Here is a 15,844-nt window from a genome sequence, read left to right on the forward strand (position 1 = left end):
TTTTCAGTTTTGTCAACTCAAGGAGAAGAGGTGCTATGGGTATCATGTTACAGGACTCTGATGTGTCTGTTTGTGTTCCTGTACTTTCTAAACATTACTTCCAACCAACTTCATTGTCACAATTAATTTTCATTTTGTTTAGTACTACTTTCAGCTTTTTAATTTCTTTATATGACTTGAGATAAGACGTTCTTTTTCTCTGTCTTGTTCCTCAAAAGTTTTAATAAGTTCTGATTGGAACTGTTTCTCCTTTATGAGCTGATGTTCACTTTCAAGTTCTTAAATTTTTATTTCAAATTTAGTTTCACAAACATTTTTGAAAATTTGTCTAATTGGCTTGTATCACTTTCATATTCTGTACTTTTGAGATATAAGTTTAGAGCCAATTTCTCTTAGTCTTGGGAACCAGATTCGGTTACTTTCAAGGTATTTGCAATGCAATTATTTAATAAGCTTATAAGTGATGTTGGGTTTTTTGTCTATTTTTTACAATTAATTACTGTATTTCTATACTGTAATTTCTTTTTCAGTCCATTTCGTAAAAGTTTTCTCAGGTATGTTTTGACAACCTGTGTGGTGCCATATGTTATAGGGTCCAGTGCATTTTATTCCTGAGAATTTAACCCCTAATGAACATGAGCCACAAGGATATTTTGTTGGCATTTTGAATCTAATTCAATTTAGTGGATCAATTTAATTTTGAAATATATCTATTCAGTGATTGTCTGGTTCCTATTGTCTATCTACAAAAGTTGAATAGATGTATTTAGTTAAATGGTAGTCAAGTGCTGTGTCAATAAACAATACCATAGCTGGTTCTATTTCTGTGGGTCAGTGCTGATGCGGCGTCTGGGTCGGTGCCCTAGTCACAGGTGGCCAAACAGTTTTGTGCCAACTTGTATGATATGGAACTTCATTATCTTTTTGAAGGCAAGTGACGTGTGTTAAGCCACTTGTATGGCAATTTTTGTGATGTGGCACTGATTTGCTTTTTTGTTGAAATGAGTTAAGTTCTTCGAATCAATAACTTAAAATTATTAATTATATTTTACAATTTGAAGTATGTCAAGTGGTAAACCATCATATCAGTATTACATTGATTTAAGGTAACCAGTAGCCATGTCAATGTTTGCAGTATACTATAAGCAAGTATACTGCTAGCAGTTCAGCTGTGTCTGAGGTCAGTGGTGCAGTGTCAGCAGGTGGTGGTTAATGCTGCTATCTGTCTGATACACTTGTACTATGATTTTGTGAGTCTCCAGAATATACAGATTAAAATATATTACACTATGTATCATAATAACATCTTTGGCTTTTTTTAAATTGTTTTTGACATGCGCATATTTAATCAAAATAGGCACATCATCACAGATCACCCAGAGGGTAAAACCATTTACAATATCTATCTTTAATTTATTTATAAATTGATAAAAAAAGACTTTGTTCACTTTCATCCATTCTAGAGTTTTGTACAGTACTATCTTTTATTTTGTAACTACTCCAATCTTCAGGAGATTGTAATACTGTATAAGGATTCCTAGTGCAACATTTTTGTTGCTCAAGATATTTGCTGAATAATGTGATATTCTTATAAAATTACAGATTTAACTGGAAACATCAGCCGCACGTGCTTGAACACCAAGAACACTACAGACACAATTAGTAAACTGGTGAGACCAGGGAAACTGGCACTGGACTGGGTCACACGGAACCTTTACTTTGTAGAGAGAAACTACATCCTGAAGGCGTGCAACTTTGAACTACAACGTTGTGCTATAATTGCAACTTTTCCACCAGGTGAAACCATTTCTTCACTAGCCGTTGACCCAATCAGGCGGTAAGTCTGAAATGAGACAAGTAGCTTACACAATACTCTAGAAGCTGAGAGCCAGTTTCTATTTGCAATGTAACCTAGTTTTTTTAGTAGATACAGGCAATCACAACAATTTCAAAGTTAATTGTCAATCACACTAGTTTTAGTGGTTAGTGGAGGTTGAAATAGAATGGTATCAAAATGGTTAAAATATCAAATGATGTTTCTCAGATCATATTTTAGTTGATGTTAGTTCAAGTGCTAGATGAAAGAGATATAACAATAAGAGAGTGCTAGAAGTGCCCTCATATTCCTACAGTAAAACTTCAAACATAATTAGGATTGTATTCACTAAAAGTAAGATAAAGTATTAAAAGTAAATATTCTTATGACACTAATCATAATTTTAATGTTGATTTATTTATACTTTTCATATAATACAGTTTACCCCCATATTATTGGCTTATAGATTTATAAAAATCATAGTTATAATAGAATCTAATAATTAGTAGTATATCAGTTGCCAGACAAATGCTAGAATTAAAAATGTATTAGCACATTTAACGTTCTAAGTTAGTGTTGAAAAAAATCGTGCTTGTTAGAAAACCAAGAAGAGATGTTAATCAAAATATACATATTAGTATTCTATAGCGAGCTAGATTTTTTTTTATTTTAATTTCAAGTTTTGTGTTTTCCATAAGTAGCCTATTCTTATTTTAAATTTAGTTTGCCTATTTAATGTTATTTCTTTATGGTAACCAATATTTAATGTAACAGGTTGATGTTCTGGAGTACATCTACTAGCTACGGGGAGACAAAAAGTATGATAAAGCGAGCAGACCTATCTGGCTCACAGATGACAGTTGTGTTGGAGCCAATACTCCAGCATATAGCAGACTTGGCTCTTGACTCCCTGCATGAGATGATCTATTGGCTGAACACTGAACGACGGGAAGTACTCAGGATGACCTACCTCGGCATGAACAAGCAAACCATCTTCGCTTCTCCGGTAATTTTTTCGTTTTACACAACTAATGTTAATTTTCTACAACAAAATGAATTTAGTTTATTATCCGATAGATTAGTTAGTGTTTAATTTGTAATCCACAGTTTATATTGGAATATAATTTAAATTTTGTTTCTCTAAACAAACAAATCAGACATGAGTTTACCACTAGGCTATGACAATCAATGCTTTCCATCGTTGAACTCAGTTGTGTTCAGGCTATTCTCTGAGGGTTGAATTTGAAATGTATCTAGTGTTAGACAAAAATAAATTATATTGCAAACTGTTTTCATTTCTATAAGGAAGAAACATGCCCTGTTTGTCTACATGGTTTCAATATAAACAGTTATGAATACTTATCATACGAGACATATCAGTGAAACCCTGGGTTGTGGCGCAGTGTTGCCAGCTTTAACGGAAGAATTACTAGTTATTGGATAATCGATTCAATTCAACAATCGAGTAATCGTTACTGCTCATCTGTACTTCTCTACTATTTTCCGAAATAATTTACGTTCATGATTTAAATTAGCACATGTTTAAACTATAAATAATAACATAAAAACATGCAGAATAGTCGAATAGTATGGGCGCGGTAACTGCCCATATGGCCAGGCTTGCTATAATGTGTCTAGTACTATAGTATTAGTAACATTATAGTCTTGAAACCATACTATGTATAAATAATGTACTTGAATAGGGAAATTTGTCTTACCAACTAATATGAACTCTATTAAAAATCTTCAATTCTAAATAATAATGACAGATGGTCAATTGTTGTTTTTCATCATGTGTCCATTTGTACCGGCTTCTATCACTAACATAAAGTGGGTGATACATACTGACAAAGAGGGGTGATAAACCTCTCCATTCAATAACTATACTAGATATAAATATACATCACGTGTCAGATAACAGACCACAGGTCATTTCATTCTCGAGATGTCCTGCAAGTAGACAATCAGGCAGAAGAGAAATGTTTCCAGCCTACTGAGTAATTGGCTTCAATGACACTCACCAAAATTTCATTAATAGACATGCACCATCATCGATCTTATTCTTGTCTATATAGTAGAAATGAAAGTTCAATCCAAATTTAAAGTCTGCTCATTAAATCAGTCCTACGGATAGTTAACTATGTAAAGGATAAACCAAATTCCATAGAGAAACATACTCATCATCAAACATGAATTGGCGTAAGTATAGTTGATGTTACAGAAAATATTAAGTCCATAGCTCAATTTGTTTTTGAGATATTTAGTAGAAAAACAGACACACATGCAGATAGACAGATTGCCAGAGCATTTAGTGATAGCTAAGCAAAGTATAAAAAAATGTAAGTTATCGCTTAATTCATTCTCGATATATCACACTGAGTTATAGGCTTTAATAACACTCGGCTAAATTCCCTAGACGGCCATGCACTACCATCAAACTCTATCTTGTATGCAAATAACTCATACAACAGAGTATTGAAGATCCTAATAAAATGTAACAAAAGTTTTGCTAACCAATGTACTAAATATCGGCACATGTTAAAATGTCGAATGATTGGACTCGTCTGTTTAATAATCAGTTTCTTGCATGATTTTCTTGTTGCCATCATTGTTACCCATAAGACCAATGTAAAAATGTCCAATAACCATCATAATCCTCAGCTACAATCCATGGAGTGACATGCACAATCATCGATGTTACTCAGATAGAAATAAACCGCTGTGCAAAAGCTCAGTTTATTCTAGAAATATTGTGCAGACAAACAAACAGAAATCCAGTTTTTCTAGCTTCTTGAGTGATTGATTATGATACTAACACTCAGCCAGTAATACCTTATAGTGTTTTTATGGGTTTCTAAACTATTCTTACTGTTTACGTGTGAATAAATGACTTGATCATGTTTTCATAATTTTAGAAAAAATTATTTTTATAGTAAAGGGAATATTGTTATTTCCTCTAATATATTTCCTTCATAACAGTCAATAAGTTGAGGACGTTAACCGTCTAAATGATCTTAGCTTTGGTTGACCATTCGTGTTCTGCCTTAGTTCTATGCTGTTTAATTTGGAAATTGAAAATTATAACTACAGTCAACAACTGTTATCTGATTGGAATAATACTAAATATAAAGATTAGAGTGGTGAATAAGTCCTCTGTTTTAACTGCATAGGATATCCCAACAAAGCTTGGTCTGTTTGAGCACTCGGTATACTGGATGGTTGAGGGCCGCACAACGACTCGCAGACAACATCTGGGCACTTACGGCAATGTGTGGCAGTGTGCAGTGAGCGGTCCATCAGCATGGCGTTGTGATGTGCTTAAAATACACCCTCGAAACACACTGTCTGCCCCAGCAACCTTCACCATCATGCAAGAATCTCTACAGGAACGAGGTACAACCATAATTTCATGATTAGAATTTATTTACTCAATGAATCAAGACATTCAGTAATGCACATGTAATGTATGTGTAGGAACCAGTGAATGTGTTGGCCAGTGCTCCCACCTTTGTGTGCATGCCCAGTCCGGAATTGTGTGTCTCTGTGCCGACGGTACAAAGGTGCCTCCAGGCCAATTATGTGAAGATTCGTCCATGCTGACTCATCCCAATTTCTCCACCAAAGTCGTCCAGAATTCAGATGGCTCCAGTTTTATCTGGACCGTATTCAAAGTGCTGATGATAACATTTGTCTTCCTGCCTATTGTGATTGTTATCATCTTCCTACTTCGGAATGATATATTAAGCTACTTCCATTCATGTATCAGCGTCACCCGCAAGCCTGTTTTACCAAAGTGAGTCCTTATGCAGATTACAGTACCTCGTTTTAACATTTTATATATTTTCTCTGTAGGATTATTTTTCTAAATGGTTACATGTTAGTGGAAAAGTTTCTTAAGCATATAATTGTGGATAAAGGGTTGAGGAACAAATAAATTCAGTACTGAAAGTTAAGCTGCATTTGCAACTTACAATGATGACCTTTGGCATTTAAAATATTTTTTTAATGTGTTATAGATGTATTATAAAATATTAAAACTGTTTTTAGTTAAACTCAGTTAATTATAGAGGTTACCTTATCACTATATTTCTGAAATAATTTTCCATTGGTACAAATATATTAATATTTCAGAAGAATGTTTTCCTCACCTCCTGTGCAAAGTGGCTATTTGTGCCCTCTATATAAGGAGTAATGTTTACCTTACTCTCTAGAGAGACAACTCACTTATTAATTATTGAAACACTGATAACAAAAAACATTATTGAGCTATTAAGGTTCAGTAAAATGTGTTATTTATAATAGACGGTAATTTAAAATAGGTCTAAATACTGAGATTTTATTAAAATTGTAGTTAGAAAAAAGAAGCCATCTTACATGAGGAAACTCTCTTGAGCGTAGTTGTCCTCGACTCAGTCTCGTGAGGTCTCACAGTGACAAAGTGACACCCTGCTCTTACAGGAGAAAACTTTCTTGTCACTATCATGAGCATAGTTGTCCTCGACTCAGTCTCCTGAGGTCTCACAGTGACACCCTGCTCTTACAGGAGGAAACTGTCTTGTCACTATCATGAGCATAGTTGTCCTCGACTCAGTCTCCTGAGGTCTCACAGTGACACCCTGCTCTTACAGGAGGAAACTTTCTTGTCACTATCATGAGCATAGTTGTCCTTGACTCAGTCTTCTGAGGTCTCACAGTGACACCCTGCTCTTACAGGAGGAAACTTTCTTGTCACTATCATGAGCATAGTTTTTTGTCCTCGACTCTGTTTCCTGTGGTCTCACAGTGACAAAATGACACTCTATTCTTTTGGTAAATAATTAATTATTACAGACAAACCAGTATTTATTTAAAAATTGTTATTAAATTAAAAATTACATTTTCCAAGTATATCTGTACCCACTTGCACAATACACCTTGACAACAAACCGGTGGTGGTGGTTATAACACTGTAGTACCTTCTTGATAAAACTGTTTTAGGTATGGTAGTTGAAACTGTTGCTCTTAATAATACTGTAAGCCCTTACTCACACAATAAGTATACAAAATGAACATTTCAGTATCCACTTCAACAACCCAGCATACGGCGTGGCTCCCTCCCATGTGGAAACAGTGTTTCACCACTCCAGGCTGAATCCTGGAGAGCACCAGTACGAGAACCCTATCACAGCGGATAATGTATGTAGTTTACAGATACATTATTTAACTAAATTTGAATCATTTTCATATTTGATTTACTTATTTTGGTCAATAATACCTTGGACTGATATTAAAATGCGGTTTTGATTACCTTTTGCTTTTAGTGAGGATCTGTTGTAAACATTAGAAGCACATTTTAATATCGTGTTTTTAGGACGAATTTTGTTTGTGTCTTTTATTTATTGATAACTATATAACAAAGGTGCAATACAGCATTGAAACCTGGTTTGAAATAGATTAAAACTGAGGACAAAAGGTAATTTTTTAAACCAACATATATAATACGTTTTATATATATATATATATATATATATATATATATATATATATATATATATATAAACTAAACCAGTGTTACATAGTCCAGTATATATGTCCTCCATAGGTAACATCAGGTTTGTTTCCAGAAAATTGTTGCCTCTAGCATATCAAGAATGTATGTGTTTGTTACCATATCTTTTGACTATCTTACCCCTAATGCCAACGGGAATTTTATTCGACTTCTGTTCATTTTATTTTTCCTCAAAAACATGAAAAAAGATGAATGCTCACTCTCATTCTAGATATTTAGTAAGCAATGACCCGTAAACCATAATACCTATAGGTAAACCGCTAACAAAAAAACCTTGGTTGATTTGAGTTCACGCAGGGTGGGGTAAATATCCCCCCACCACCCCTCCAAGTATCCCCACCACTGCTCGGCGCTCACTCTATTTCAATCTAATAAATCAGCTGACTAATCCGGCTCAGTCGGTATAGTTCACTGCTGCGACCCGTTCAGTTGAACCGGTCAGTACAGAGTTACTAAGCCTTCCCGCTAGAGCGTGTTTTACTGGTCATCGTGTTGACTGAACAAAATGAACTGAATGTAATGACCGAGTGAACGAAAGGATCTGCTAGTAAAAAAGTATTCGAATAGAGGAAGAAACAGCATATCGTACAGTGAATGGTTAGATATATAACAATAAATGCATTGTTTCAGGAATCTAGTAAATGTAAATATATATTATTAATAGAAATGATTAACAAAAATTAACTGTATGTTATTATATGCATTACTAAATATTTTAAACGTTAATACTTAAGAACAATGGACTTGGTTGATTAATATGCCTTTGATTTATCATAAGATTATTCCACTACAAATGTTTCAATAAATTACTAAACATCAAACAGACACATTGCTCGTTTGAAAATAATTTATTTTTATAAATAACACATTTTATACATTTAACCGATTAAGTTCCCACCACTTTTCTTAATACCCAGGTTGACTATAAGTTTTAACGGTTCATTGAAATAATATTATGCAAACTACTACTCAGAACGCCTCCTCTCAGATCGACCCAGCACATCGCACCTATATCGACCATGTGTTACCACATGGATTGGTTACTATCGTTAGATGGCGAAGAAGTATATAGACCTGTTGTCCCTTATTATCGCTGAACTTCTAACCCTTCCTCGCTATTTATTGTTATTCGGTCTGTCCTTCACTATAATTACCATAACTAATACTTCATACGACAGTGCAGCAAAACTAGATTTATACTCGGTTACGTATCATTATCAATGTGACTCATAAATTGCCTGCGTGGTCACTGTTCTCATTGCCATCCAGCCGGATTAAAAATAAATTCTAAAACCATTTAATAATCTCAAAAATTACTAAACTACTATTATTTACTTATAAAATCATTTGTTCTATTATTAGTTTTGAGTTCTAATATTCACGACCAGAGCCTACGCACAGGTCCTAGGCCCATGTAGGCTCATCCCGGTTATACTATTCTTCTTATTTAAAATTTTAACTGAATTAAATAGAATTAATACAAGGTTAGTTATAATGAGAAATAATTAACTACGTATAAGTACCGTATTGTTACACTCTGATACACGATTTCAGACATTGTATGTATTTGCATACGTTTTTTGCAAAACGTGTATATGTGTTTTATTGTACTATTTTTTATTTTATATTAATTCATTTTTCATTTCACCTGATTTGGAAAAAAGTATCAAATTTATTCAGTTGCCAGGCCAAATTGAACACAACTTTCAAAGTGAACGGGTATTTTGAAAGACTCCGATTCGGATCACTCGTTCACCTGACTGACTCGTTCGAATTGAACGGTCCAAGACCGAACGACACATCTCTACTGGCCACTGCCACTGCGTGGGCGTGGCTAACCTCACAACAAAATGTAAACTCCCTCGTTAAGTACATCTGCTCTGGACCCATAAATGTTAGGCCTACAATAAATAAAAATTAACACAAATATATGTCATTTAAAACTGGACTAGTCTTTTAATTACAATGAAAAAGTACTAACAGTAGAACGTAAATAAGAACTCAATGTGAACGGTAAAAACAATGTGTATATTTACTTATATATTTGTTCAAATAAATATGGTTACTCGTGTCAATATTGGTCGAATCGTTTAAAACGGCAATACCAGGGCCTTCTGCTACTTCGCCGTCACTTTCAGACGTTAGATCCCCTCGTCCATCACTACCGGTGCCGTCATCGTCATCGGAACTCGATGAGTCGTTGTTAACAGATATGATTAATTTATCCACTGCTTCGTCTATGACATATTCTCTCTGCCTATACGTATCTTCTATTTTATAGACGTGCTCGCAACACTTCCGCCATTTCGCAACTGGGTACTCACTAAATAACTTATAGCAGAGCTCTTTCTTTTCTTTCATGCACCCAGTAAAGTGTTCAGCGACTCTGCCCTTAATATCACCCCACACTAACTCAATTGGGCTCAGATCTGCATGATAGGGCGGCAGACGAACTACAGTGTGTCCAGCATCATTAAAAAATTTATCAATGGAATATTTTTTTGTCGCAGGAGTAGATTTGACTAACACTATCAATTGAACCTTTGTCATAGTCGGAGCGAATTCAATACCTTGCCGGGTGAGCCAGTCTTGGATGTCGGCCTTTAACGTCGCACTGCTTGGTCTTTTTTTGTCGTCTTCCTTGTTATGGTAGCTTGCATTGTCCATAACAACTACACTTTTTTCAGGGAGATTTGGAATAAGACATTGATTGACCCACTTGGAAAAGTTTGTGTAGTCCATATCATCGTGATAGTCTTGAGACACATTGATTTTCCTCCCCTTCTTATTAGGCCTACTGGTAGGCATCCATATTTTTAAGGCATTTGGAACAAACCCTGCTTCACCTCCAGCGTGAATTATTATAAGCCTTGGGCCCTTCCCAACGTCTTTCGTTATCCCAATTTCAAATTGAGACTGCCAACACTTACGGATAACGTGCGACTTGTTAATATAAGTCTCGTCTACATACACTATATTTTTCTTCTCATTTCTCAGTTTTTGAATTTTGCGTAAATAGTTTGCTCGCCAGCCTGCTACATGAGTCTGTTCTATTAATATTTTTCGCTTTGACTGAGTTGTAAGCCATTTGAATCCCATATTTTTCAATAAATTTCTTAAGTATTCTTTACCGCACTTTAGGATATTCTCTTCCGCTAACAGAGCTTTAAGTTTAGCCAGTGTAGGAGGTATTTTTTTCAATGCATAAAAATCATGTACTTTTCTTCTTATGACGCATTTTGTAAAATCGTCAACAAGAATTTTTTTATTTTTTTTACCTTTTTTGCCATTGGGAGTGCAAAAAGCCAAACTTCTTCTTGCTTGAGATCGTTTTCCCTCAGCTGCTATTTTTTTAATTAAGGACTCAGAGACGCCAGTCGCATTGCTTGCAGCCTCGACTACGTTGTATTGTAAACTGTACTGTTCCTTTGTGTCTTTCAAATGTTTGTAGACATTATACACAATTTCGCGAGCCTGTCCGTGAAGTGGACGACCCGAGAAACACCCCGATTTAGATGTAGATGCCATCGACTATATGTACACGCGAGCTAAGCAACACTTGTATAGGCTTACACACAACAAAACAATTCAGATAGAGAATAGGTAAGTAACTGCAGTATAAACAATATGGCGCGAGCAAGACAAGATTTAAACAGCTGACAAGAAGATGCTCCGCCCACTCGCCACTCCCCCCCGCCGGAGGGGGGCCCCTCCTGCGCTGTGCTGCTCAAATAGTGCAAGACAAAAAATCTTAAAATCGTTAGCAACTCTAAGTTGAAAAGCGTTAAACTCAAACTGGTATACCGACCATTTAAGGGATCTTAAGAAACATCTAATGGCAATTTATACAGTTTACTGTCATACCAAGTCTGAACCTTCACGAAGGGCCTACGTCGGTGAAAGAAACAAGTATAAAAATGAACTGAAGAAGGCAAAGCTTAAAGCAAATGAGAGGTTAATCAGCTCTGCGTCTAATCCTTGTAAAACTGCATGGTCCATTATTGCTGCAGTAAGGAGCCCTACCCCTCCATCCAGTCCAGATATTTCGCCGGAGGCTTTCTCCGACTTCTTCGTTGAGACAGTGAAAGAGGTACGACAAAGCATATCTCCCAGTAACGTGTCTGCTGAGGATCTCCTGGGTCAAGCTCCCACGTAACTCCTAACACCTTAAATGGAAGCCAGTGTCTTGTGATGAGGTTTTTGCAAGTGGTGAAAGATATGAAATCTTCAAAATAGTAAAGATATCTATGGCCTGACTAGTGTTCTTTTAAAGAGAATCTGTTTCTCTATCATATTGCCTCTCACCTGGTGTATAAATCAGTGCCTGTGTATTGTGTTTTTCCCAAAATCTTTAAAAAACATCTAAAACTGTGCCTATCTATAAGAAGGGCCCCAAAGATTTACCCGGTTCCCTATAGACCGATCTCTGTGGTACCCGTTTTTTCAAAAATTTTGGAATTCATCATGAATGATCAACTCGGTAAATACTTTGAATGTTTCAACCTTTTTCAAAACTCTCAATTCGGCTTTCGAGCAGGAAGAAGTACTTTGGATGCGGTCGGAGCTTTGGTGAGATCGATTTTCGATGGTTTTGAATCTAAAGCTGCCACCTTGGCGACTCTTTTCGATCTTACCAGAGCTTTTGATTGTGTCCCGAGAGAAATCCTGCTCTCTAAATTATCTTTTTATGGCATAAAACAACTTGAATTGGCGCTTTTAAAATCATACCTGGCTGAGCGTGGGCAGAGAGTTTGTGTTGGTGGTGTTCTTTCTGCCTATCGCTCGGTCGAGTTTGGCGTGCCGCAGGGTCCGGTACTCGGACCCTTGTTATTCTTAATTGTTATTAATGATCTCCCTGTGTAATGTTAAGGCCAACGCCATTCTGTATGCTGATGATTCTACTCTGTTTAGCTCTGACAAAAATACCATTAACTTATGTAAGTTTATTGACGAGGCTTGCCTCGAGGCTAAGACATGGTTTCAGGCTAATGAACTTGCTCTGAATGAATGTAAGACACAACAAATATTATTTGCACTACAACCCGATCAGTGCATTTTTTTACCTAATGTCAAACTGTTGGGAATTGACCTTAGATAGTAAACTAACATGGTCAGATCACATTAGCCAAGTTTGTTCTAGATTATCTAGAGTTGTATTTTTGTTAAGACAGCTAAAACACTTTGTACCTAAAGAATACTTAAAAAACTCTTTATTTTGCCTTTTTTAACAGCATACTCTTATACGGCTTACTTTTTTGGGGAAACGGAGTTGGAATTGATAGAGTTCTTCTAATACAAAAGAAAGCAAATTAGGATTTTAACAAACTCAGACAGAAGTGCTAGTTGTAGACCTTTATTTATACAAGAATCCATTCTTACAGTAATAAATCTTTATATATACACCTGTCCTTGTTTATGTTAAGAAGAATTCAAATGATCTTGTCCATAGGAGTGATGTGCACTCTCACAATACTAGAAATAGGCATTTACTAGACAAAGATTACTGTAGATTAAGCAAAACTCAAAAGAACTTTGGTTATTTATCTATTACCTTTTTTAATAAACTCGGTCGTATGGCAAATTCTGTAGACTTAAAGAAATTCAAACAGGTTATTTTCATTTGGCTTGTAAAAAACCCTTTCTATTCAATCAATGAGTACCTGACTTGTAAAAATGTAGATTGTAGTTTTTTAACTTAAGAAAGTCCACATTTTTTATTTATCTACTAAATTTTATCTCGTTGATTCTATCTTGTTGATGATTTTGTCTTGTTGAATTTTATATTTTAGGATTTTATCTTGTTATCAATTTTATAGATTTTTTATATTTTTTGTTATTGACTTGTTGATTATTTGTTTTCTTGTTGACTCAACATTGTTGGTGTTTAGTTTATAAGTTACTCTAGTATATAATATTATGCTGACTGATTAATTGTAAGATGACTGTGTCCATTGCTCACAAGGCCTAAAGACATGAAATAAATTCAATTCAATTCAATTCAATTCTGCGCAGGTTTCTTTGTTAGCGGTTCACCTATAGTGAATTACTTTGATCAAGACAGTAAGTGAATACTTACACTCCAGTTCATTATGCAGCATGTCATAATTAATATTTAAGTCTTATGGTTCAAACCACATCAAAACCTTTCTCTCCTCATGAAACACTATAGAGAGTCATCTTCAGTTAACATATGTTATATCTAAATATTTCAAAAATTTAAGTGAGATCTAATATTCTGACGTGGTGTAAACTGGTAGACTTTGATGTTAGCTCAAACCTTTTGTGGCACACACACCATGTGGAATATAACAAATATACCATTGCAATAGTCAGTCAGTTTGGACCTGGTTCTAGTTCATGTTGGCGTATGCAAATGTGTATAAGTATGGAAGTAGTTTCATAAGTATGGAATACAAGAACGTATAAAGATTTTACCTTTAGATACAATAGTAGGCCAATTTAATACAACTTTTGTTAAATATTATATGTTGTTTAACTTTCTTTGTTTAAAAGAAACAGTTGAACATGGTAGGAATAGAAAAATCATAACGTTATTTTGATATTTACCATCATTAAGTGAAGCAAAACACAAGATTTAACGAGTACAATAAATATCATAACCTGGTACATAACACCAGCCTGGTTACAGTCTATACATCAGAAAGTGCAGATATCATTATCTAAATGTATAAAATAACTCAAAGTAAAATAATTAAGTAGTATAGGTGGCATATCACAGAATACATTATCACTAGTTACATTAATTTAAAACACTTTCATCTACCTGACCCCCATATATAGATGAATTTTGTCACATATATTTTACTCATGTAGTGTCTTAAAAAATGATAAACAGAGGTTTCAACCTGTATAAGTCTTCCGTTTATGATCTCTCTCAAAAATGTATTTCATGGTGTTGAATTTTAAGAACTATTTACATCAGCCTTACAAACATATGCTGTCATTAACAAATGGTTGTATAAGAATGAAATACAATTCTTTACAAAGTTATAAACAATGAAAGGCGTTATAACTATAAGTCTTTAGTAAGTTATTTCAAAAGTATTATGATTTTTTTAGGTAATTGATTGATAAAGTTTCACCTTCTGTACTTTATCCACTAATATGGTTTTTATGTTACAGGTATTAGATGGGACAGTAAATAACATAACAAATGAAACTATTGAGGTAGCAAAGAAACAAAAAGTTATTGAATTTCATGTCAGTGACTTTGATGATGATTCGGGAAGTCTAGAGTATTCAGAAGCTGTGGGAGAATCACACAGAACACCATTAATAAAATAACACATTAACTGCTAATACTTGTTGTTTAATATTGTTGTTATTCTAATATAAATATTTATTAATGTTAAGTTTTATATTAGGTTAAGTTTAAAACCAAATATGTGATTTTTATTATAATTATGTATAAGTTAATAACATTAAATTATTTTCTACCAAGACCAAACTGTGAAAAGAATAAATAGACTGACTTAGACAATATATTTTATAGTGACAGTCGATAGACAGTTACTTTGTAATGAGAACTTAGAACTATAGTTTTACTGTAGAATGTTAAGACCTCATGTAAAAACAATTTATTCAAGTTATAATTGAATTTTGTATTTCAATAATAAAAAATGTAATGCTAAACAGGTTGTTCTAACTTGTCATGGAGCATCATGTCAAACAAACTAAGCTTGCTCTCATAATTCATTTTAACCTTTTAGAGACCATTTAAATCCTTTATAAAACTCCCATTTCATATTAATGTAAGGTTTTTATAAACTTATTTATTTTTTATGTGGGAAAAGTTTTTAAGTTATAGTTAACTTCATATTTAATTGTGTAATACGAGGGTCGTCCATAAAGTAACCGCCGTTTGGGCGTGGCGCGATAAGTAGTGGGAGTAGTGCCACCATTCTCACATCGGTGTGCGCAGCCGTTCAGTACGCTTCTAGCTGTGCAAGGGAGAGCATCGTGCGATCGCGCGTTCTTTTGTTACAACGTAAAAACATGAGCGCCATGATAAAAAATCCCGCCAAGTGTGAAGTACGTGGTGTAATAAGATTTCTGTGGTCGAAAAGTTACACAGCAGCTGAAATTCATCGTGAATTGAGTGTGGTGTATGGCCCAAACATTATGAGGGAAGGTGTAGTCCGTCAATGGGTTCTTTTTTTTTTTTAATGGAAGAACGAACGTTCACGATGAAGACCGGAGTGGTAGGCCATCTCTCGTCAGTGATGACTTGGTGAACAAAGTGGATGAGAAAATTCGCAAGAACCGGATTGAATCTTCACAATCTCGGAACTTTCGGATCATTTTCCTGAAACCTTTTACTGTGAAACCTTAAAATGGCTACGACGAGCGATTCAAAACAAGCGTCATGGTCTTCTGAAATCTGGTGTTGTGTTTGTCCATGACAACGCCCGCCTTCATACAGCTCAAAGAACAACAGAACTTTTGGAAAAGTTCAAATG

At 34.8% G+C, this 15,844-nt stretch overlaps 1 protein-coding gene across 3 annotated transcripts in view; it reads left to right on the forward strand.

Annotated features, from left to right (window-relative positions):
* LOC124357471 (putative vitellogenin receptor) overlaps positions 1–15,062 on the forward strand; it is an 81,522-nt gene extending 66,460 nt beyond the window's left edge. For all 3 annotated transcript variants that reach the window (XM_046809299.1, XM_046809298.1, XM_046809300.1), the window contains 6 exons: positions 1,603–1,837; positions 2,591–2,822; positions 4,987–5,209; positions 5,291–5,609; positions 6,874–6,991; positions 14,508–15,062. In XM_046809299.1, the coding sequence (XP_046665255.1) occupies positions 1,603–1,837; positions 2,591–2,822; positions 4,987–5,209; positions 5,291–5,609; positions 6,874–6,991; positions 14,508–14,669 (1,289 nt within the window). In that variant the 3' untranslated portion in view covers positions 14,670–15,062. The remainder of the gene's footprint in view (positions 1–1,602; positions 1,838–2,590; positions 2,823–4,986; positions 5,210–5,290; positions 5,610–6,873; positions 6,992–14,507) is intronic.
* The last annotated feature ends 782 nt before the right edge of the window (positions 15,063–15,844 follow it).

This window comes from Homalodisca vitripennis, chromosome 3 (assembly GCF_021130785.1).
Source record: "Homalodisca vitripennis isolate AUS2020 chromosome 3, UT_GWSS_2.1, whole genome shotgun sequence".
In the NCBI taxonomy this organism is placed as follows: domain Eukaryota; kingdom Metazoa; phylum Arthropoda; class Insecta; order Hemiptera; family Cicadellidae; genus Homalodisca; species Homalodisca vitripennis.